Source organism: Bicyclus anynana, chromosome 18 (assembly GCF_947172395.1).
Source record: "Bicyclus anynana chromosome 18, ilBicAnyn1.1, whole genome shotgun sequence".
In the NCBI taxonomy this organism is placed as follows: Eukaryota; Metazoa; Arthropoda; class Insecta; order Lepidoptera; family Nymphalidae; genus Bicyclus; species Bicyclus anynana.
In genome coordinates this window covers 4,937,523-4,962,063 of record NC_069100.1, presented here as the reverse complement: position 1 = coordinate 4,962,063, position 24,541 = coordinate 4,937,523, and the positions used below count along the sequence as shown (strand labels likewise).

The 24,541-nt window shown below is 36.3% G+C and overlaps 2 protein-coding genes across 19 annotated transcripts in view; one reads left to right on the top strand and one right to left on the bottom strand.

Annotated features, from left to right (window-relative positions):
• The first annotated feature begins 2,842 nt into the window (after nt 1–2,842).
• On the top strand, nt 2,843–13,031 carry LOC112049795 (Golgi pH regulator). Its single transcript, XM_024087832.2, has 9 exons — nt 2,843–3,033; nt 3,999–4,162; nt 4,551–4,657; nt 5,536–5,639; nt 5,900–6,021; nt 6,628–6,848; nt 7,724–7,905; nt 8,606–8,791; nt 11,765–13,031. Exons 1-9 carry the CDS (start codon nt 2,992–2,994, stop codon nt 12,023–12,025), a joined length of 1,389 nt encoding a protein of 462 aa, XP_023943600.1. The 5' UTR covers nt 2,843–2,991; the 3' UTR covers nt 12,026–13,031.
• A 2,782-nt stretch (nt 13,032–15,813) lies between these two features.
• The window catches only part of LOC112049806 (ryanodine receptor), a 143,918-nt gene continuing 135,190 nt past the window's right edge, over nt 15,814–24,541 (bottom strand). For all 18 annotated transcript variants that reach the window (XM_052887104.1, XM_052887089.1, XM_052887090.1 and 15 more), the window contains 9 exons: nt 24,053–24,201; nt 22,953–23,083; nt 22,134–22,292; nt 21,321–21,528; nt 20,447–20,578; nt 19,231–19,387; nt 18,448–18,557; nt 17,921–18,023; nt 15,814–16,683 (listed from right to left, as the gene is read on the bottom strand). In XM_052887104.1, coding sequence (XP_052743064.1) covers nt 16,580–16,683; nt 17,921–18,023; nt 18,448–18,557; nt 19,231–19,387; nt 20,447–20,578; nt 21,321–21,528; nt 22,134–22,292; nt 22,953–23,083; nt 24,053–24,201 — 1,253 coding nt within the window. In that variant the 3' untranslated portion in view covers nt 15,814–16,579. The remainder of the gene's footprint in view (nt 16,684–17,920; nt 18,024–18,447; nt 18,558–19,230; nt 19,388–20,446; nt 20,579–21,320; nt 21,529–22,133; nt 22,293–22,952; nt 23,084–24,052; nt 24,202–24,541) is intronic.

The window sequence follows — 24,541 nt, the reverse complement described above, 5'->3', positions numbered from 1 at the left end:
GCTGAGTCGAGTGAATATTAACACCAAAAGCGAGTTTACAGAGAACACTTACCCCATGATGACTCAAATGTCCAAGCCGCTTATGCCATAAGCACAAGTCAGGTGTAACTTTGGCATTTTCCGTTGTGTCAAGCGAACTTTGTGGCTGGGACACAATATTCACATTGGTTACAGCTAAAGACTGCTCCTGTGAATCATATAAAACATTGTCCAAAATATAAATACCCCCCTGTCTGGTGGCAGATACAACAAGAACTTCCCCTTTGAAAACATAACATTTAGTATTATTAAATTTAACAGACAAAGCCTTCTCACATAATTTATATACACTAATTAAATTTGTTGAGAGGTCAGGTACATATAAAACGTCTGTAACTAATTGTGTCTTGTTATTTTTCATAGGAATCTTAACACTACCGTAACCTAGACATCTTAAGGTTGTACCATCAGCAACTTGTACAGTTCTATCACAATTTGTAATATAACTAAACCACTTTATTTCTTTACACATGTGCATAGACGCGCCTGAATCCACAATCCAGTCCTTGTTCTCGAAGACACCAAAACAGTTGGCCACCAATGCTGTTGTTGTGTTGCCTCGCTGTTCTTTCTTGTATTTAAAACATTTTGATTTTTTGTGTCCACTGCGTTGGCAAAAATCACAAACAGGTACCTTTTTAGCCTTACGGTATTGTTGCTTTGACAAAAAGGCCATATCGTCTCTGCTTTCAGTCCTTCGTCGACGTTCTTCTTCTTGCAACAACCTGGTTCGTACTAAATCACTGGATATTATACCTGTGTAGGCAACCGCTTCGAGACTGGAAACTATTATATCATATTCTTGTGGAAGGCCGCTTAAAATTATCTCCGCCACTTCAGCATCCTCTATGGTACGACCAATATCTACCAATTGTTGTACAAGAGTGGTAATATGTTCAAAGTATTTCTCCATACTATTAAAATCGGCATATGAAGCGTGATGTAATAGTCTCAACAATGCGACACGCCTCCCGAATCCTTTGTCTTCAAAGACTGAGCTTAATTTGTTCCACGCTTGCTTTGCTGTAGTAACATTTCGTATATATTGCACACATATAGGTTTAACAGATAAACTTATACGAGCGAGCGCGCGTAAATCCTTTGCAGGATCGACAGGCTCAGCTCCTTCAACACAAGACCACAAATCTTCTATGATGAGTAAGTGACGCATGTTAAATTTCCAGATTACATAATTACTCACGCCTTCTAGCTTTTCATGATGCAGATATCCACTCGCAACAGGATTCGCAGAAGCCATTTTTGATGAGCTCTGATGACAATGGGTGACAACGTGTTACCACGCGGTCCACGCAGTAGATGTATTTTCTCAAAATTTTCACCAAATCTTGTAAATCGCGTGATCGGCCTATAACCTCTTGAGTTTATTAAGGTTATACATGTAGTATAAATAAGAGTCACAGTGGAATTGCTAAGTTTTATTAAAACAATCAGAGCTAATTTACATTTTGCGTGTTCCCTATCGCAGAGCTGGCGGAAAAAAGTGATTGTCACAGACAATATATTATAAACTAAGATGACATTGACAATTGACATTAATAGGTACACTATGGTTGTGAGTGCAGACAGATAATTATAAAATAATTAAGATTAGCAATATATTAATATTGCCTGCCCAATTGCAATTATCACTTTACAACAATAAGTCGCTAGGCCAAGAAAGAAATATTAAAATCATTAAATCATTAAACAATAAAATCATTAATCATTAAACAATTCCCCCTAAATCTGGGGGGAAAACCCCTAAGTTGGGAACCCTGTATGGAAGTATTATAAGCAATATTTTATTTTGTCCCGTCATTATTAACCAGGAAAAAAATGTTTTTTATGCATAAATATCAACGTAAAATTTTTGCCGCCGTAACACAACACATTAGCATGTGACGTCATTCATTTCATCGTGATTGGCGTTTGCAGTGATGTGATTATATCACGTCACTGCAAGGGCCAATCACAAACCAATGCCTTGTAGCGAATGACGTTACAGTTTATGATTGGCGTTTGCGGTGATGTGATAAAAATACAATTTTGTTTTATAAAAATATTACAATTACGAGATTATTTTCACAAATAAAAATGTGATTAGAGTTTCTAGGCATCTAGACTGCCTCTATGCAAAAAATCTTCTTAGTTTTGTAGGCGAGTAGCCTATTGTTCGTACTTGACTAGAATAATAATATATTCTGAACTAGGCATTATTAGAACAACTGAGTGCTAATCGAGTGAACTGTGATAAGTATAATGTGTCGATTAATATTCAACCGATATTTTTAAGCCGTATGATGATCCTTGATTATTTTGCAAATATTTTGCAACAAACGTTTTGTCTAAGCTCCGTAACACCTCTTATTTAAGAAGGGAAGCCTAGTTTTGTAGCAACAGGCTGATAATAATGATGACGAGGTTGCACATCCTATATCTCGTTTTAAACTAATTAGAAAAAAAAACTTATGTAATCAGGTATTTTTTTAACTTTTAAATGTGTTAATTTTTATAAGAATAATATTAATTTGGCACTTGGCAAAATATGCGTGGATTGTGTGAGAATAAGTGTGTAAATCTAGAAGTATTAAAAATGATAAGTTAACCAACATAGATCTTGGTAATGACATAGACCATTATGTGTAACTTAAATAAAATACTGTAATAAAAATGTACGAGATTGACACAATTTGTTGACCCCAGAGTTCAAAATACCGATGATTGGAATTGGTTATAAAAAAATTAATCAAAATTTTCAGTCAGTCAGTATGTTCTTTGCCCACCCCTATTCTGTGATCTGTCAATTTGACATTTCGTTTTCCCATACGGTCCGGCTGAAAAGTTGAAAACATGTTTGTTTTTAAAATAACCATGCATTTGTAATTAATATTTTCAAGTTTCTCTTGTTTGATAAATAAGTATGTGATAATCTGCAATATTAAACCTTACATAATGACTTTCCTGGAGGACACTCTCATAATATTAATTTCACAGGTAAGTAGGTACTTTCAAAGATATCATAATGTAAGATGAACAGTAGCCCATGGCCCAAGATTAAATACAAAAAATTTTTAAACTCCCTAACACCTTTAAAGCAGTACTCTGAGTTACCCAGTAGGGTATAATTCGATCTGATCAATTTTGTCAATTACATTTTCTACAAGGCATCAGGGATAACGATATTCGGCGTAAGCAAATAGTATTGGCAAAGACAGACCAAAACCTTTCAACCCTTTTCCAATCATACCTGGAAATAGTTACACTTTACATTGTTATTTGCTGAAGTTAGCTATTTAGTTAGTTAAGTACTTGCAACATGTTTGGATGTCCTTAATTCACGGATATGGCTAAGTTCAGTGGCGGATTAAAGGTCCAGAGCGCCCTAGGCAATCACTTTATCGGCGCCCCTGTACCAGCTATAAATGGCCATCAAAATACTATAAATTTTAACTAGTAGTTCTTGCAATTACGATGACATTGTATCATCAAACCCTAGACTTTAGTAGATCAGGACCCTTGTACTTACGCTAATGTGCGAATGAAATATGACGTTATTACTGTGAAGAAATCAAGAGGGATGACAGAACAAACATCGAAATTCATGATTCCTCTCTGCTCTGGCAAATAGGCCTTAAAGTGTTTTGACAGATGATGGTGTGTTATGAATATATCATTACAGATTTAGATTATAGATCAGCATTTAGTTCTTAATCGTCGATATGTCATTTTCTTTATTTGTTCAAAAATTCTGGGCGCGCACGCCCCTTGTAACTACACGCCCCTAGGCACGTGCCTAGTTTGCCTTACGGATAATCCGCCTCTGGCTAAGTTTGTTATGAGCTCTTATATATGTAAAAGCTGCAAAACTTACCAACTACACCAACAAAGTTGTTAATATAATAACTGATTATACATACATACTCCATAAAAATGAATAAAAAAATGTTTTTTTTTTGCAGACTGTTTTCTTCGTAGGAGGATGGGTCTTCTTTGTGAAGCAGCTGTTCAGAGACTACGAGGTCCACCACTTGTTAGTGCAACTCATATTCTCTGTCACCTTCGCTCTCAGCTGCACAATGTTTGAACTCATCATATTTGAAATCATTGGATATTTGGACTCAAGGTTAGTAGATTTTTATTTGAAAATAGATAATAGGCCTGCAATAGATTAACCTCATATTAAAAGCTTCTATAAGTATAAGTTAAGTAGCCTGTTATCGAATTTAGACAATCCATCAACCCCAAGCATATTTATTTAAATATTTCAAGTTTACTTGTGAGCTCATAATAAAGTTGTAGGCCAGGGTCTTGTATGAACTGTGGGCCTGTGGAATTTTGGCAGCCCTGTTACCCTATAGTTAGGCTTTTGATTAAGTTATTATAGACTTAATAAAAGATGTCTTTTCTAATTAAAATGTCATCTACTAATAATGTCTGTTCTAATTGCTATGTTTTAATGTATAAAATATTTATCAATATTTACATAATGTTAACCAATGTGTTTTTATCAGTTCCAGATATTTCCACTGGAACGTTGGCCTGTATTCACTGCTGTTTATGGTCATAGCCCTAATACCATTCTACATCGCATACTTCTGCATTAGTAATGTTAGATTTGGTAAGTATCTTATACATTACTTGTGATATGCCTGACCTGCAGGTTAAATCACTATCTTTGACAATTCATCTGGTCACAATCACACAATCTGGTGTCTACTGGTGGATATCATTCAATTGGTATACTACACCCTACTCGAGGGTACTGTTTACCAACAAACAGATTAGAAATGAAGGTACAAAATTTAAGTCATTTCATAACTTATTTATTTAAAATTCATGTATTGTTTGTTTATAAAATGTTTGCAATCAAAAACACCATTTGCAATTGCAATTGCAAAGAAAAAGCACCACAAAAAAAAAATAAACAAACTATTTCTAATTGTTCTAAGCTTTACGCTAAGCTTTTTGTTTAATAATAATAATAATAATAATTGTTTATTTGTAAGAATTATTGTTTTTTACGACATTCAACTAAATTAATAGTGTGCAAATATTATACATGGTGAAAAAATAAAAAAAAAATACAAATAGTCACAATTACCGAAATAATTGTTTTTTATTTCACTTGTTTTTGTCTTTGTGGTGTGCAAATAAAGTATATTTATCTTATTTAGCTTATGCAGGGCTCTATCTGGGTTCCTAGAGCTGTCATTGCATTCCCCTTTGTATGTTTCTATCAACACAAAAACAAAAGGAAATACTGCCCTCTCATTTGTTTGCCCTTAAAGTTGTAATTTCCAAAATATTTCTCTTGTGTTCCAATTGTTCTAAATTTTCAACAACATTCTTTACTTGGTAGTTTTAGAAGTTCCTTAATAGCATTAGACACTTTGAAAAAAAATCACCCTAAACAACACCTAAAACTCTACAATAATTCTAGTTATCTATTTTCTACAATTTAGTTTAATTTATGATTTTCTTTTTTTTTTATTTCAGTGTCGAAAAACATGATACGGCCGTTGACTATGTTTGTGTGGTTTATTTATTTATACTTCTTTTGGAAGATTGGAGACCCATTCCCTATATTGAGCCCAAAACAAGTGAGTTTATTTTTATTAAAAAAAATATATTGCACAATCTATTTATTTTACTTTTTCTTCAAACTTGCATCAATATCTGACATCAACAAAAATAAAATATTTATTAAAAAAAACAAAATATGTACATTGTACATTTATGAATGGATTTGAAAGATATTACTTACTATAAAATTAATTAGTTGTAATAGTTAGTATTTATGTTTTTAGTTAAGCTTTTGATTGCACTTTTTATAAATGTAATTAATGTTTAATATTTTCAGGGCATATTTTCTATAGAGCAAGGCGTCTCACGGATAGGTGTTATAGGAGTGACAGTCATGGCCTTACTATCCGGCTTTGGTGCTGTCAACTATCCCTATACATCAATGGCTATATTTATAAGGTAAACCAACAACTACATATTATGTTTAAGGGAATGTTCTATAGTATATAAACTTTAAATCTAACTAGCTGACGCGGAGCCCGCGTGGTTCTCGTTCCCGTAGGAATACTGGGATAATATATAGCCTATAGCCTTCCTCAATAAATGGGCTATCTAACACTGAAAAGAATTTTTTAATTCGGACCAGTAGTACCTGAGATTAGTGTGTTCAATCAAACAAACAAACTCTGCAACTTTTTAATATTAGCATAAATTTGATATGAGTCAACTATTCTATTAATCTTATTTATTATTTCAGATATTGCGCATTATAATATTAGTATAGAAAAAGATTCAACTGACACTTTATCCTAAAGGAAATAATAGGCCTAGTTGTCTAGTTTGTTAGAAAAACCCACCTAACTGAGAATTCCAAAGCAGGGTTGACGTCAGGCAGGCGGCCGGCTATAAAATCACTAGCCATAACCATTAAAAATATGTCAAAACAAAAGATTGTCATTTTTCGACCCCAAGGGATAAGGAAAAGGAGATGATAATGATAATTTTGTCTATCTTCTAAAACAGTATCATTGAGTATTTATGAATATATCCATTTTAATTTTTCAGACCAGTAACCCAGTCAGATGTATTATCCATAGAGAAGAAGCTTCTCCAAACCATGGACATGATACTTGTGAAGAAGAAGAGGATTGCATTGGCTGAATCCAACAACATGGGTCGGAACCAGTACATGAATGACCAGTCCGGGGCAAAGAATAGGGGATTCTGGAGGAATATACTATCCAGTGTTGGCAGCATTGGAAATCCTCTAAGCCAGGGCACTGAAAGTTAGTAAGTTTGTTGGTTTACAAGGTCTTCAGGTCGAGTTCTGGGCAGGGGTATGAAATACTAAGCATTTCTTTCTACAATGATAATTTCTCAGGCACGCGTTGGCAAATACAGCAAAATCAAAAAATCAAAATCAAAAATTATTTACTTTTGACTGTCAGTTGACTATTTGTAAAGAAGAACCACCGGTTCGGAAGGCAGGTTCTGCTGAGAAGAAACCAGCAAGAAACTCAACAGTTGCTCTTTTTAAAAAATCATACAGTATTATAATTTACAATACAATTTCTTATAGTTTTACTTTTTGTGTGAAGGTGGAAGCTGATCCAATGGCCTCCAAGCGCTTTTATCTTTAAGGAACTCATCAATGTTGCAGTAACTTCGAAATAAATGTTTTTTAACACATGGCTTAAAGCTATGCATTGGCAGGTCCATCACAATCTTGGATCTTGGGATCTTTTTATAGAAGAGTACACCCAAACCTACGAAAGATTTTTTTACTCTTTGGAGACGTTATGCAGAAATAACTAACTTATACCCGTGTCTAGTAAGACGTGAGTTTAAATCTCCTTTTTGTTTGTATAAATTAATATTTTGTCTTTATATATATATATATATATATATATATATATATATATATATTGACAGGCTACTGTTAGTATACCTGCATGTTAAACCATCAGTCCCAGTCATTATGATTGACAGTAGTAAACCTAGCAAGTGTCAATAACATATCTCATGACGGCGGAGACATTTGGTCGATCAATAGTAGTGAACATAAAAATATCGCTCTCTTTCGTCGCGATGGGAGTAAAGTCGTGATGAATGATGAAATGAAATCTAGTTAATTGTTAATTAACCTTATATATTATTTCAGATATAGCACAACTGCGTCAAGAGATATCAGGTCTAGAGGAGTTGAGCAGGCAACTGTTCCTAGAAGCGCACGACGCTAGAACGATGCGGGAGAAGATAGAGTGGTCGAGAACATTCCAGGGGAAGTACTTCAACTTTCTGGGGTACTTCTTTTCTTTGTACTGCATTTGGAAGATATTCATTGTGAGTACTAACAAATGGTATTTGTTTAGTATTTAATATCTGTAATTGTCTAGATATTTAATTTTTTTTGACTTGTTGTCATGTTTGGTTATGTAGACCATAATTCTTAAAATACTTCAAAATGATTGTGTCCTTGAGACATCTGGGACATGAATTCCTAAATCTATCATCATTATCATTAACAGCTGATGGTCGTCCACTGCTGGACATAGGCCTCTTGCATGAACTGCCAAACAAAACAGTCTCAAGCCGCCAGCATCCAGCGGCTCCCTGCAACCAACACTGCGCTTTCCGGTGCGGAGTTGCTATTTCAGCACTTTGGGACCCCAACGTCCATCGGCTCTTCGAACTGCTTTAGGTGACCTGCTCATAGCCCCTTCAGCTTTGCAACTCGCTGAGCTTTGTCAGTGACTTTGCTGCGTCTGCGGATCTCCTCATTTCTGATTCGATCACTCAGAGCTTACTCAAAGCATATCTCTCTAAATTTTAGCCCTTTTATCCGGGCCTAAATCTATAATGACCACTTCTGTAACTTAAAAAATAATTCATTGAATAACCTATTACCTGGTCACCCCCTAATTTTATTTTGCGATTTAAATCAGCCTAATTAATTAATTAATTACTTACCTATTTAATTACTTCCTTTACTAGCTGATGATGCTGCTGTGTTTCAAATTTAAAAGACTTTTTTTTGTTCCAGTCAACAATAAACATAGTGTTCGATCGAGTCGGCAAGAAGGATCCAGTGACGCGAGGCTTGGAAATAGTGGTGCACTGGCTCGGGTGGAACATCGACGTGTCGTTCTGGTCACAGCACGTGTCCTTCATACTGGTGGGCTGTATAGTGCTCACCAGCATCAGGGGACTGCTTCTGACCCTCACTAAGGTATGTGAGGCCGTCTAAATATCAACTGTTAGCATAATATCGATCTCCTATTAAAAAGTGAATGCACTATCAGCGACCAAAAAAACGTCCCCACTCAATGAGTGCCAAACACAACTTCTTGGCACTCAATTCAAGTAGTCGCATTTGCAAACTCAACCTTAAACTCAATCCTAAAGGTTGGATTTGTTTTGAATTTGGGATTTTATTGAATACTAGCGGACGCCCGCGACTTCGTCTGCGTAAAATTCGATGTCAATTTTACTACTACCCCCTAACCTAACCTAACCTACCCTACCCCTACCCTACCCCTACCCTATCACTACCCCAACCCTACCACTGCCCCAACCCTACCCCTACCCTACCCCTACCTTACCTATACCATACCCCAATCCTACCCGTACCCTCCCCGTACCCTATCCCTTTCCTACCCCTATCCCACCCGTACCCCTATCTCACGCCTATCCTACCCCTACCCTGCCACTTCCCTATCCTACCCGTACCTCTACCCTACCACTACCCTACCTCTACCCCGACCCTACCACTACCCTAAACCCGGCCCTAAACCTACCCTACCCCTACACTACCCCTACGCTTCCCTACCCGTACCCTAACCTACCCTGTAACTTCTCTATCTTACTCCTACCCTTAGCAAAATCGGTCCAGTCCTTCGAGAGTGGTGGTATGACCAAGAGAAATAGAGACTTCTATGCTAATAATATAAAGAGGTAAAGTTCGTGTGGTTGTAGGAGGTAATCTCTGGATCTACTGGACCGATTTGGAAAATTGTTTTACCAATAGAAAGCTACGTTATTTGCGAGTGTCCAAGGCTATGTTTGATCCCCATATTCACACGGGAACGGGAACTACGTAAATGAAAGCGCCGGGCGTCATATAGTGGAATTTCTGCGTCTTTTAGAAATTTTGTATTATCTCCGAAACTATTTAAGTAATTAACATACTGTAAAGGGCAAATCTTATCTCCATAATACCCTTGTAATTATTAAATAATTTATTTTAATAAGGATTAAAGTTTAGTTGTATAAATAATGACGTAAACCTAAGTATATAAAATTAATAATTTTTAAAACACAAAAAGCCTTTTTTCTTCTATATATCAGCTAATATATAGAAGATAGATATATGGTGTCGCGGACTTTTTTGTAGAACTTTTAAAGATACATAAATAAAGTCTCCATATATTAATTTCAATTTTACACAATAGTTAAGGCAGCGCATGCGAATAAGTCTGTATAAGAGGATTTTCAGTCCGACCTGTATGACAAAAACTGTGATAACTCGGCTAATTTATATGATACCAATATAAAATATAACCTATAGCACTCCCCGATAATGTAGCATTCTACTGGTGAAAGAATTTTTAAAATCGGACCAGTAGTTCCGAAGATTACCCCATTTAAAAAATGTGACAAACTTACAAACTTTACCTCTTTATAATATTAGTATAGATATAGACTACGTATGTATATCTTTTACAAAATTAAGTTAACACAAAACACTATAATTACACTTACTAAGTTTTAATTAATTTATATACACAACAATCGAAATAATACCATAAAACGAAATAATATCTAATTACACGAAATACGTATGACGAAAGTCGAAAGTCGAAACGAAACGAATAAAATAAAATTACAAATTATTTATTTGAATTTAAACCTGATTACCTGAACCTGGTCCTGAACCTAAACAAACACAAAGAAAGTACGACGTATCTAAACTATAAATTAAAACTTAAAGTATGTCTCTAATCTCTATAGAGGTGAGTCGTACTCGCTAAAACTTAGTTCGCTAAGTTAGAGATTAGAGGTCCTCTAATCTCTAACTCTATTTCTAAATCTAAAAACAAAAAGCAAATACGTAAATAGACAGAGTCAGACAAACAGTACCTAGCTAACTTTAACTACCTACGTGGTACGTGCCTGGAAGTAGAACATAATCATTAATAATTATCATCGACTTGCCAAAATCCAAGTAAATTTTTCACCACCAACACCAATGTATGAAGTGAACAATCAATTTCGATCATAATGTAGTCGGCATAAATCTCCCTAGCGCCGTACAAAAATATGGTGTTTTTGCTCAACGCCATCTATTGGTAAATGGATAAAACGCCTACATAGAGTTTAGTAACCAAAAATGCTGATCCCTATAAAATACGTAGAAACCTATAGAGGAAGGTTCAACTTAATTTGGCGGTTGGCGCTTAAACATAAGCGGCATTCCGCCTTTTAGAAATTTTGTATTATCTCCGAAACTATTTAACTAATTAACATACTATAAAGGGCAAATCTTATCTCCATAACATCCTTGTGATTATTAAATAATTTATTTTGATAAGGATTTAAGTTAAGTAGCATAAATAATGACGCAAACCTAAGTATATAAAATTAATAATTTTTAAAACACAAAAGGTACTATATCTGCTAATGTATAGAAGATAGGTATATGGTGTCGCGGACTTTTTTGTAGAACTTTTAAAGATACATAAAGCCTCCATACATTAATTTCAATTTTACACAATGGTTAAGGCAGCGCATGCGCATAAGTCTGCCTAAGAGGATTTTCGGTCCGACCTGTATGACAAAAACTGTGATAACTCGGCTAATATATATGATACCAATATAAAATATAGCCTATAGCACTCCCCGATAATGTAGCATTCTACTGGTGAAAGAATTTTTAAAATCGGACCAGTAGTTCCGAAGATTACCCCATTTAAAAAATGTGACAAACTTACAAACTTACAAACTTTACCTCTTTATAATATTAGTATAGATTGGACTATATTAAAAGCGTTTAGGTTCAATTTTCTTTACCAATAAATCTAAAACTGTCAAAGCAAAATTGGCCAGTTTTTAAGTGAAATTTTCTGCATGATTGTGCGTCCTTTTATATTAAACGAGGTCAATGAATATAAATCATATAACCCACCATTTCTGTCTTTTACAGTTCTTCTACAAGATATCGTCCTCCAAGTCGTCGAACATTATAGTTTTAATACTCGCTCAAATAATGGGCATGTATTTTTGTTCGTCCGTCCTATTGATGCGTATGAACATGCCTTCAGAGTATAGAATAATTATAACGCAGGTGTTGGGGGAGCTGCAATTCAACTTCTACCACCGGTGGTTTGATGTTATATTCCTTGTAAGCGCTTTAACAAGCATTTTCACCCTATATTTAGCTCATAAACAACCGTCTGTTAATTAAATTTAGGATTCAAAAAAGCCAAAGAAATTTTGAGAAAAAGAATAAGTGACAAACAGTAATTGGGGTATCAGATTTTTTGTGGCATAAACGGCTGTATCTTTTTTACGTCAACTTGGAAGTTTGACTTTTTCACTGCTTCAAGGGGCTGTAGACCTGAGATTTAGGCTGCCAGTCCACCGAAGCGGAGCGAGGCAGCGGAGCTGAGAAACGGAGAAACATTAACCAATATGATTGCACGATATCTTCACTCCTCTTAAGTGGACAGGGACTTGCGAGCTAGTTTAAAAATTCATATAAACATGGTAAGCGGTGCAGGAAAACGGAGCGGGGGTAAATATTTTTTTCTGCAACATTGTCTGCAACTCTGTCCGCATTAGTCCGTTCCCTCGCTTCAGTGGACAGGCAGCCTTAATGTGGCATTAGCGGCCATATCTTTTTTGTACCGTCAACTTGTTTGACCTTTCACAGCTTCAAGGGTCTGTAGACTTTAGTTTTAATTTCAACTACAGTGCCTCAATGCGTCATCAAGGTAAAGGATCTCTACTGACAGACCGGCAAAGTGATCTTATAAGGATTCCGTTTTTTCCTTTTGAGGTACCCTAAAATATAAAAATAATTCGCTTAAAAATTTATAATCCATAAGGGGTTGAAATTTTTCAGAAAAGTCCTTAACTTCAAAATGTAAAATGTATTGGGGTTGAAAAGGGGATAAAAACTTACACGGCATGGATTTTCTGGCACAAAATCGCGCGCGTATGCTAACTAAAATAATAAATAAGCCCACACTTATATTGCATCATCACTTAACATCAGGTGAGATTGTAGGTAAGGGCTAACTTGTAATGAAAAAAATCCCTACCCAGAAAAGCTTGGGTGGTATCTTAGTACATAAGACTGATTCAATCAATGGTTACACCTAAGATTATGAGTCCTTAACCTTAAGTATTAAGTATGCAAAATCAACGTTGTAAATATTAATTAACTTAATAAATTATATATTTCTATATCAAGTTTATTTTTATTCATCGCTTGAGTAAAATGAATGATATCGGTACATGAAACAATACTATCCATGCATTTTAAATGGTTTGTAATGATGTTTGAAGGTCCCTAGGAAACTGCGTACTACCTAATTCCAGAAATTCCAATTTTTTCGATTATATTTAGTTCTTTTTATTTTTTTAATCACCAGAGGGGTGACTAATCAATATGTGAACAAAAGTGACATTATTCAAATTCGATTTGAAATTTGAAAACAAAGGAGACGGACCATTTCAGGTCCACTATTTTATTAAAATTTATTAAAGTGAATAAATGTAACTAAATAAAAAGAAATAAATAAAATTAAAACCAAAGTTTGAGTTAAATCAAGATGGCGCCCATAAAGCAACTATGATATGACAATTGACAGCAAACCTCAAATCGATTACTGCATTGAAAATGTCATTAGTGTTGCATTCCTTGGGAGATAATGTATATTATTTCGAAAGAATTAAAGTAAATTCGTAGATTTGTATAATCAAAAATAGTTAAAAAAAATATTTTCTTTTATATCCGCCAGGGTACAATGACTGATCCTGGGCTCCATACAATTTTGGACCATTTCCTTTCCTTCTCACTTATATACTCATAGTCAGAGAAAGTATATAAGAGAGGAGGAAACATTTTCTCGCAGAAAATGTTTATCTTTTAAATTGCATCGTCTTAATTTTGAGCTTGTATCCATAATAAAAATTGTAATTTTTAAATTGAACCAAGTTGGGTTCAGTATACTCGAAATTTACTTAGATGACTTTTTTACACAACAATAATGGCCGACTATGAATCAAAGACAATCAGTAGGGTTGAGAAGTTAACGGCGGGCATCGGAACGATATCAATTAGGTATCGTTATAACTGAAATACCTAAACTAAAACATCCGTTACTATACTACGTTATCTTAAAAGGGAACGTATAGTAACGTTTGTCGGTTGTGTGCATTTTAAGAAATTAAATATCACGTGTCACAAACGGTGAACGGTGCACGGTTTATGCCTATGGGTACGCGTGGTTAAGAAATGGGGTAATCTTTTTTTATTATTATTATAAATATACTTAAACAATACACATCACTATCTAGCCCCAAAGTAAGCATACAGAGTAGCTTGTGTTATGGGTGCTAATATTATAGTATTAATATACAATTATATATTACATATAAATACTTATATACACTCATGCTCATCACACAAATATTTTCCAGTTGTGGGAATCGAACCCACAGCCGTGGATGCAAAAAGCAGGGTCACTACCCACTGCGCCACGCGGCCGTCTCTTTCTTTAATCTTTTGGGGACGTACTAACGTCCAAGATTTGCTTATACTTCGAAAAAGTGTGCACGTATCCACGTACATACTGGGTGTAAGGGACATGATACCGAAAACTGCGTGAAGAGTTTAAATTTAGTTTCCACAACGATATTTTAAATAACAATTACGTGGGAAATGAGAAAATTCAGATTTTGAAAATTTTGAGCACGCAATGTACAGCTAACAATGCGATAACAACGCTCCGCAATCTACTGTGTACGTACGAGTAGGTACGTATGCATCGACAGCAAATCGGCTGGCTACACTTACCTATCTAATACCTATTTTTTATACTTTACAAGTTTTTAACTAGGTACAGGTAATTAACTTACTTCAGGTTGTTTCTCGTTTACGAGACGTTCTGTCGTCATAGTAGGTACAATATTCATGAGTACTGAATTGATTTGATCTAAGCATTTCAAGACTTCTCAGTCAACACACACAAACACACACAATACAAACGACACAATTGTATGAGTATTCGTTACAGAAAATCACTACTAACATAACATAGAACATACACAAAGGTTTTTGAATTTTGGTTTATTTGTCAACAGACCGCCGAACACGAACTAAAGAAAAAATAGCGTAGCGTCTAGCGAAATGACCTAAAGTTTCAATATTTTGAAAATACCTATTAACCACGCCGCGCGGCTTAGGTTAGAGAGAGATAGCAATTATTTTCCTCGGCACCGGCGGCGGTCGGCAATACAACGTCGCGCAGTTTGTTTGTGACTTTGTATAGATAGATACCTATTAGTCGTGACCTGCTTATTTGACCTCTTGGAAAACAGCTGATCGCGCGCATTTTGCAAATTAAATTTACATTGTTAGTTTTTGTTAAAATCTTGATTTGACGATTTTTATTAAAAATCGTATTGAGATAATGTTATCCATACCAGTGTTTGAATAATGCTACTATTCGTAAGATATCTTTCGCTATAGAATAACGTGAGCATATGTATTGTATAACATTTTTATTAAAAAACTATTTTTTAAAATAAAATGATTATAAAATATTTCATTTTCACATCTTTAAACTAACAACATATCAATTATTAAAGAATCATTCATTATCATTTATCGATAAGTTAACGCTCGATGTTATTTACCCATCCTTGCTTTTCATAGACAATCTAGCGTTACGAAATGTCAAATTGCCGTAATCGTAGTTAAGCTGTGCAAATTAATCTCGTTGTGATTTTGTTTTTCAGAAAATAAATGTGAATAAATCGTAAATTCGGTGTAGTTTTTGGTGTAATTCGTACTGTATGCGTATAATAAAGGATTTAGACACTTTGTTCTTTAGAAATTACGTATAACGTAAGTGAAATATGTGATTTTAGTGACAAGACGGGTTTGTTTTGGTGATAAGACTTCTAAGAAAATTTTCGGTATAGCTTTGGCCATGGCTAACCGTTCTAATAAAACCACAGTAATTCAATAAATTAAAGATTTATTTTATTTATAACACGTTTAAATAATTATCTTACATAAACTATATCGAAAAAGTTTAAATAGAAAACTTTATATTCTTGGAAAGGCCCCTTAATTAATTATTATTCTTAACAATATTTTTCGGAAGCGACAGAAGATTGAAATTTTAAATAAAATGTATTTATACACATTTATCTCTAAACACTATGTAATTAAAAAGGAAAAATAATAATTATTTTAGATCGAAGCTTAATTTTTGAACGACAATACTTTGCTGTCAAGATAAGATGAATTTCTCTTTTGTGTCAAATTATCTATGGAAAATTGTCAATTTACAAACGAATTAAAATATGGCGGGAAGCTATTAGTCATTTTTATCAAAAAGTTTATACTCTGGTTACATAGAGCAAAGATATTCTACTTCAGTGACCGTTTTATTTATTTAATCTGTGAAAATTTTGAGCAACAATGTTAATCGATATTTAAATTTTGAAATAACATTTTCGTACTTCACGCATGCCAACTTTGTGGGTAATTGCGTAACTTGATCGGATCCATTTAATGAAATATATGTCAAAGTCTTAAGAAAACTGTCAGTTTGACATTTATAATGGAATGGATTTGCTGTCAAACAATCACGTTATGCAATTTCCCCCTGGTTGCCGACTATCGCTGTCCTTTACACATCGAATAGAAAAGAAAGAGATAATGGCGATAAGTAATTTTAGGGAACGTTTTTGGCTAACAATATTAACAAGTATTTATAAACTATTCTCCCGTTCCATCTTCGTATTGCTTCCTAAAGCAGTCACCAACTGGGAAGAAGTCCCAGCATCTTTGTGTATACATTTTCCATACGTATGTTTCTTGACCTGGAAAAAAGTTAGAATTATTTTTAACATGATACAGTTGGGTAGAAAGAATGCTAAGTGCCTATTTAGCATTCTTTCTGCCCATCCTGTATATCGCTAGTTTTAGCCAGAAAGAAAATTATATGAAAATCAACTCTTGGGAACTAAGACCGTACAATGATTGGAATGTTAATCAAAATTAAGGTGGCACTGCACCACAAGTAGGTATTTTTTTTTTGGAAGGCGACTTTTGTTTCATCAAAGTAAATTAAAAATTTAAATGTTCAATAATTTAAAAATAATTTTAGGTTTACTGAGGCCTAATACGTTATTTATTATTATTATGCAATCGTACTCGTAGTAGTTCTGTTAGCCCCTTATAACTAGATATTTGTTGGCGGGTTAAATACAACGGTAAAGTTATATTCTATTTTCTCCCCTGCAGGACGTGGTATTTTATTTTCAAACTAGCGGACGCCCGCGACTTCGTCCGCCCTTAGACCTCTTTAATCCAGCCCTTACAGTAGTATCGCTGTAAAAATGGAGTAACTTCTCCCGTTTTTCCCTACCCCTACCCTACTCTACCCTATCCCTATCCTACCCCTACCCGTCATAAATGATTACTTGAAATGGAGTAACTTTTGGCGGCCTCCGTGGCGCAGTGGTATGCGCGGTGGATTTATAAGACGGAGGTCCTGGGTTCGATCCCCGGCTGGGCAGGTTGAGATTTTCTTAATTGGTCCAGGTCTGGCTGGTGGGAGGCTTCGGCCGTGGCTAGTTACTACCCTACCGGCAAAGACGTACCGCCAAGCGATTTAGCGTTCCGGTACGATGCCGTGTAGAAACCGAAAGGGGTGTGGATTTTCTTCCTCCTCCTAACAAGTTCCCGCTTCCATCTTAGACTGCATCATCACTTACCATCAGGTGAGATTGCAGTCAAGGGCTACCTTGTAAAGAATAAAAAAAAAAAACTTCTCCGATTTTCCCAACATTTCTCTTCACTGCTCTGCTCCTATTGATCGTAGCGTGGTGAAAAGTATACTATAACCTGCCCAGGAGTATGCAGAACAATTGTACCAAGTTTCGTTAAAATCGGTGGAGAATGTATAGAATTGACCTCTCTACAGATTTATTATAAGTATAGATAGGTTCAATACTTAAGTCGTTGTAACGTTTTTAGTAGGTCGGCATCTGCCGAATTTTAGTAATTTTTGGGGGGCGGGGCTTATCGGGGCGTATGTATGCATGTATGTATTACCTGTATACTCAGTGTCGGGTTTGTTGATGAGATGCATGAGGAAGAACATGTAGTTCGCCAGATTGTGTTCCCGCTGCACGTGAGTGTCGAAACCGTGCGGAACCTTCAAACAGTATTTCATCATTAAATATCAGCCTATTTTCAGGGCCACTAAGGCCTAGCCAGGCCAGGATATATGTCATGAAGCATGAAGGTACTAGGCCAGACCCACTCAGTGGCGTACACTTCATAGATGCATAAACGCAATGCATACCCTGAGGATTCATTACGAACCAGAATTGGACCAGGAATTTTCCATTTTGTACAATTTGTACCTATAGTGCATACCCTAGTTAAAAATCTTGTGCACGCCACAGGACCCACTATATATGTCATGAAGACAAGCGAATGTGTAACCGAACCGGTAATATCGCTCTCTCTTTTGTCATATTGTAGTGACAGAGAGAGGTATATTAAGGCTTCGGCGACAAGATGTCATTATCTCTACGTGTATCTTAGGCGTAATGGATACTAAATACGTCACTCACTTTATCAAAGTAGTCTTTATTAATGCCGCATATGAAGCAGTTGGACTCCATGTCCTCCTTCACTGACTCCAGCTGGTCACGCAGCTCACCGAACGCGTCGATGATCAAACCTGTGACACAACAACTTTTTGGTTAACCTTTATCCAAAAAATTCAATTATTTCATATCTAAGAACGCCCGAAAATTCTTCCGCGTGCAATTCAGATTTTCACAAAACCCGCGTGATTTTCTGGGATCCAGGGCATTATCTAGCTTCACTATAAATCTCAGCCAAATCGATTGAGTAGTTGCGGCGTTAAAGAGTAATAAACATCCATACAAACTTTAGATTTCATAATATTAGTAGGATAAAATCTACAAGGGAACATTCCGAGATCTATTAATCTGAGTAACCTGAATTTCATGATCAAAGTAGCGATTTAACAGTCGAGAATTTTTAGGTGCAATCGAAAAATCAGACAATCTACATGTATGTATCATCATTATAATTAACAATTAACAGGTTTTCACAAGATTTTTTCGTTCACGGTTAAAGATACGTGATATTTAATTTATTAACCAAATAACTGAAAAGAGGTGCATACCCCGGAGGCTAATCCAAATTCCAAATCGAAGAGGTTATATCCACTAGACTTGCACATACAGCTCACATGATGTATGCTAGCATATTATCATAAAGATCACATTGTAGGGTAATCTATGTCACGTCGACTTGCCAGCGGGAAACCGTAAGGGCTAAAGCTCTTATTGCGAGTCGAAGACCGTTAGACGAATGTCACTTACCCTGTAATATAGCTAGCAGGATGATGATGACAAAGAAGAAGAAGGAGATGTCGAAGATGATGCGGTACACCTCCGAGTCGTCTCCGTCGGGCGGCTCCAGCTCGTCGCCGATACCTCCGCCGGCGCGCACGCCTTTGTACAAGTTGAACACGAAACACTGCGGGACAATGTAGACAGTTGTACCAAGATCTTGGTGATGGCCAAAAGGCTTATCAAGAAAGGGTGTAGAATAGATTACAGTGTAAGCAAAAGGTTCCCCCCTTCTTGCCCGGGCAAGCAATAGCAAGGTTTTCCTCGAGACTCGATAAGACCCAAACTGTTAATCTTACGTCACCAGCCTGCTTTTAATAGTTCACTCCCTCACAGGATGCTTCAATTTCAAAGAGAAGCATTAAATGCTCCTCTCAGCTTGTAATTTTGTAGGTAACAAACAGCTAACAATGAGTTCATAATCAACGAATCGTCATTTTTACCGATTTGGCATGATTCGTTTAGATAACTTTTATAGACGTAAATCGCACGCAAAAAACTTTCACTTTCAGGATTAGAAATTTTCACAATTCATTAATCGTGTAAATATATTTTTAGAGTGATAATGTATGACTTTAAAGCAGTGATAAGAGGTGATTGAAGATGTGGTGAATAAAAAAATACCGGGTCAGATAGCTTAACTTTATTCTCGAGGCATGGCTATGTAGCATCAAAATTATCTCCTCCACGCAGCTACTAAAATTTTACTTAAGAAAGAAAATCTATGAAAATATATATAATTTAATGACAGTCATGTGTCAAAATTCGAGCAGCTCCAAATAGTTTTATGGAACCCAAATGGTCTGTCACACCACTCTTTAGAAGTTAAACTATTTTTAGAAACAAATAGCGTAGTATCGGAAACCCACTTAACACAAAAGAGCTGGTACGGTACAACTTTCAAAAGGCTCACGAGACCGAGCACCACACGATGTCATGAAATAGACACTACATTATATTTGGGCAAATCACAGGATTTCGCACCAAACACGCCATAATTCAAATACTTAAAATCCCGCTGAGTGTCTCACGACAGATTGCAGGAATAATGAGAGACTAAAAAATAAAATAAAGAAAATCTTCAAACTTCATAGCTCTACTATTTCGAGTCCCGGAAAAAAATAAAAAAAAACCATTAAAAATCTGTAAACTGATATAGAGATTAAGGATGAGATAAACATCTCACCGTAAGCATGTCGTGGCAGTTCCTATTGACCTCGTCGTCCTCCTCTTGCACGTAGAACTTGCGGAAGAAGTTGAACGCGATCACCGTGTAGATGTACACTATGATTGTCAGCAGCATCACCGTCAGCACCAACTGGAGAATGCAAAGGAATGGATTAGAAGCAGACGTTCATTTGTGGAAGCTAATTTTGTAGGTATACTCAATCAGTGGACTAGAGGCATAGAGGCAGACGTTTATTTGCAAAAGTTGATGTATGAACCAGTAGCGAAGGCTGAAATTTTGTTATAGGTAACCCAATCATTAGTGGCGTGCACTTTAAAGATGCAAAAATTCATTGCCTACCCTAAAGACTCAATACAAACCTATTTCATAGTTGGAACGTAGAATTTTCCAATTTTTACTTACAACGCATACTCTTTTTAAAATCCTTATGCACGTCACTGCTGATCATGTGTTTTTTTAATCATGCGCGCAGGCGTTTTTTGTAAAGATTGCAGAAATGCTCTGCTAATATAGTGCGTATAAAATAAATTATAATTAAGAATATGAACGAGTCCCAGTATGTATGGATTTTTAAAAGGCAAGCCGCTAGGAAACGGTTTGTTAAGACTCCTCGCTGGTGGTATGTACAATGAATAACAGTTTCGACAGTGGCGACGGTAGAAGCGCATTTTTGTGTGTAAATTAAAGGAACATTCTTTCTGAACTGTCAACGAAACCAGTCTGTACACCTCACTACATAGCCAGAACAGAATGCTAAATAAGGAGGCATTTGATCCTTGAGCAGTAATTTTACACAAAATTTTTAGATTTCTTCTTAGAAACTTTTCAGGTATATTGACATCTCTACATCTAGAAATTTTAGGTATCCCACCTGCTTTCCATTATGCGTGACAGACTGCAAGATGGTCCTCAAGGTCTTGAAGCCGACGGCAACGTCCAGCAAATGGGCGGCGAAGAAGAAGTTGTTGAAGTTGCCCATCACAGAGAACGAGAAGTACCAGAGGGAGTAGAGGAAAGAGTTGTCGGTTATCGTCACTCCCGCTTTCCACACTTGGTAGCGCCAGTCGATGTTTATGATGCTGGAAATTCAAAATGGAATTAAGCAGAATTTAGAGGTTGGACAAAATTTCTTTAGGAGGAGGAGGACCTTATTGACCTGGTGGCTCCAAAATATGGTACAGTCAATCTATTTTGGGAAATCCGCTAGATTTTCATGTAGTTAGGTTTGATGTAGCGTTTAACAGGCGTGTTGATATATAAAACTGACCGCCTGCTTGTCTGAAGTCAATAACGCTCCTTCAGTTTATGCACACAAACGCGATTGGCCTAATTTCTTACCGCAATATTGAAAGCCGAACTGACTTTCTCGGATAGATTTAATATACGCGAATAGATAGTCGAAGTCAGTTTGCAACTAAGACTAGGAGAAAAGTAGCATAATTGTTATTTTCCTTAGCCGATGGAAATCCACTGCTGACATAACGGATTTCCAACAAATATCAGTCTACCTAGTCGACCAACATTTTGCTTTCGAGATTATGCTCCTTGATCTATGCTGATTACTCAGAGCAAAGCGATCCATATTCCGCTGAATGACTCTCAAATCTTCTTATGAAGTTAATAGTTATTCATAGTTTATAATATCGGTTACATTAGAATGAAGATAAAAGAAAAATCAACTCACTAATGCCAGAATCCCTTGCTGCCTTCCTCTTCCTGTGCCGAGAAGGAAGTCTTCTCCATACCCAGCATGTTGGATATCGAGTCAAAGTCATACGTCTCGGAATACTTTACGCGGACTTTCTTTTTGATGAACTTATCCCAATAGTTCACGGGGAATGACCTGAGGAGAGAGTAAGTTATATTATCATTTGAAACTAAAAGAGATGCATCATCAGCCTACTAGCATAGTTCATTGCAGGGTCGATCGTCGCTTTTAAATACTCTTTTTTCATTAGATAAAGACATTTTTTTAAACCCTATTGGTCTAAAGCAGGTTGAAGTGGTGAAGACTCTATATGAGTAATGATTACTCTCAGACGCTAATGATAATGACCGGGGTTGACGACTTAAATTGCTGACCAAACACGGGAGTTAAAACAAACAGTTCCTCAACTCCAGGCTGCTTGAATTTCTTGGAAGAAAGAAAAGTTTAACATATCATAGCTAGACCCAGGACCTCATGATTCAAAGCTACAGGCTGATCACATTTTTGAATACAGATATGAAATAATTATAATTAAAATTGAATCTTTAACAAATCATGTTGTGGACAATACAAACACATTAAGAGGATTCTTTTTAAGTTTTCAGCTTTACAGTTATCTACGTGTGTGTTACTTTATTTTATGGAGTTTTTACTATAAAAGCGATATATGCGTTTTTATTCACATAAGTGCAAGCGGGGCGACTTAGGTAATAATGCACTTACTATAATTCTAAGTCGCTGTATAACTCTAGAATTATAGACAGATTGTAAGTAATGGTAGGCTTTAAAACTTACTTAGCAGATATGACAAGTTTGTCCCAATGGCTTTTAAGGTCGTCGTCTTCTGGTTGTTCCGCAATGTACAGTCCGTCGAACTCCAGCCTACGAGCTATGTCCTTTTCACGCTTGAATATAGCTAATGGCACCTGAAAGGGTACAATAATTATATGAGGAATAATTCATTCACTATTGCTTCTTTGTATCTTAACTTTGGTTTAAAAGGCGGCGTGTTTGTGAATTTTGCGGATCGTATCAAATAATCTCAGCATTCATAGATTGTGCAAGTTATATTGGAGGTTCTGGGGATAGAATGATGGGTTCAAATTGTTGTAAATATTATACTTCATAATGTCTAAATTATTGTAATGTACAATGTGATGAGTGGTACATAAATATCCAGAACATGGATTATCTTAATGAATGAATAAGAATGTTGGTCGAACATTGAATTTGTATCTATACATGTAATATGTGTTAAGACATGATTCAGTTAAGTCCAGTCGATTTTCTGAAGAATTCCAAATATCTGTTAAGCTTTTTTGGTTTTTCGTTCTCCAAGAACTGTTCGTAGTGCGCGATTTAAAATTTGGCTGGCCACGGAGAACAAAACGAACATTAAAAGTAAGTCACGTGTCTGAAAGAGGCCCTTTAAACCCGGGTCACAATTCCCAGGCTCTGCTCGGGATTTTTCATTCTAACACACGATGGATCGAACACCAGTCATTGGCGTATCTAGGATTATTTCCTAGAGTGGGCCCAGGCCCTCCTTAAGCTGGCCCCTTAAGATGGGCCTGGGTCCGACATACCGCTGAACAGAGTCGACACTCATTATAGAAATATCGTTTACAATGTTTGTGGACGCTGGCCTCTGAAACGGTACGACGATTTTATTGATTTTTCTTTGTATATTTTGTATTTTGGCGTCTATCATAGAATTTAAATCGGTAGCCCAGAATTCTAGAATAGGCACTGGCCATTCTAGGGTGGGCCCGGCCCACCCGGCCCGCCCGCTATATACGCCTATGTCACCAGCAAAGTAAATCCATGGAATGCATATTCATCTGAAATCCCAAACAAATCCATGGAATATTAAGTCTACGTCTCATTCCTCGTACCTTCAGATGGTAGTAGCCGATGAGTATAGCCAGCGACACGATAGAGTGCATCGCCGCGGCAAGGTTGATGACGTGCTCCATGTAGAAGAAGTCCTTGTCTATGAGCACCACTTCTAGAGGATCTTCCTCCTCACTCTCGCCGCTACCACCTAATTTGATAAACAGTCATCATTAACCAAAACACCCTTCCAGGACGTCCCGAAAAGCGGAAGTCTTGAGTCTCAGAGGAGACGCCTTTAGAGTCGTTCCGCCCGCATCTTCTGTTTTCACCTTCAGGCCCCATTAGCGATACTTCTGCGCTCGTCCCAGTATGGAGCCTATGGTCAGTGGCGTGCACATGGCACTTAAGAAGGGTATACACTATGCCTACAAATTGTATATAAAAATTCCATCTCCAAAACGGACTCGTGTTCAGTCTCAGGATAGGCAGTGCATTTTTGCATCTATAAAGTGCACGCCACTGCCTATGACACTTACACGAGCAGGGAA

Bases quoted from the DNA above. Each gene is read 5' to 3' on its own strand.
- LOC112049795 (XM_024087832.2), top strand. From the start codon at position 2,992: ATGACTTTCCTGGAGGACACTCTCATAATATTAATTTCACAG. The intron at 3,034-3,998 runs GTAAGTAGGTAC...TTTTTTTTGCAG, and splicing joins TCATAATATTAATTTCACAG to ACTGTTTTCTTCGTAGGAGG. The intron at 6,022-6,627 runs GTAAACCAACAA...TTAATTTTTCAG, and splicing joins TCAATGGCTATATTTATAAG to ACCAGTAACCCAGTCAGATG.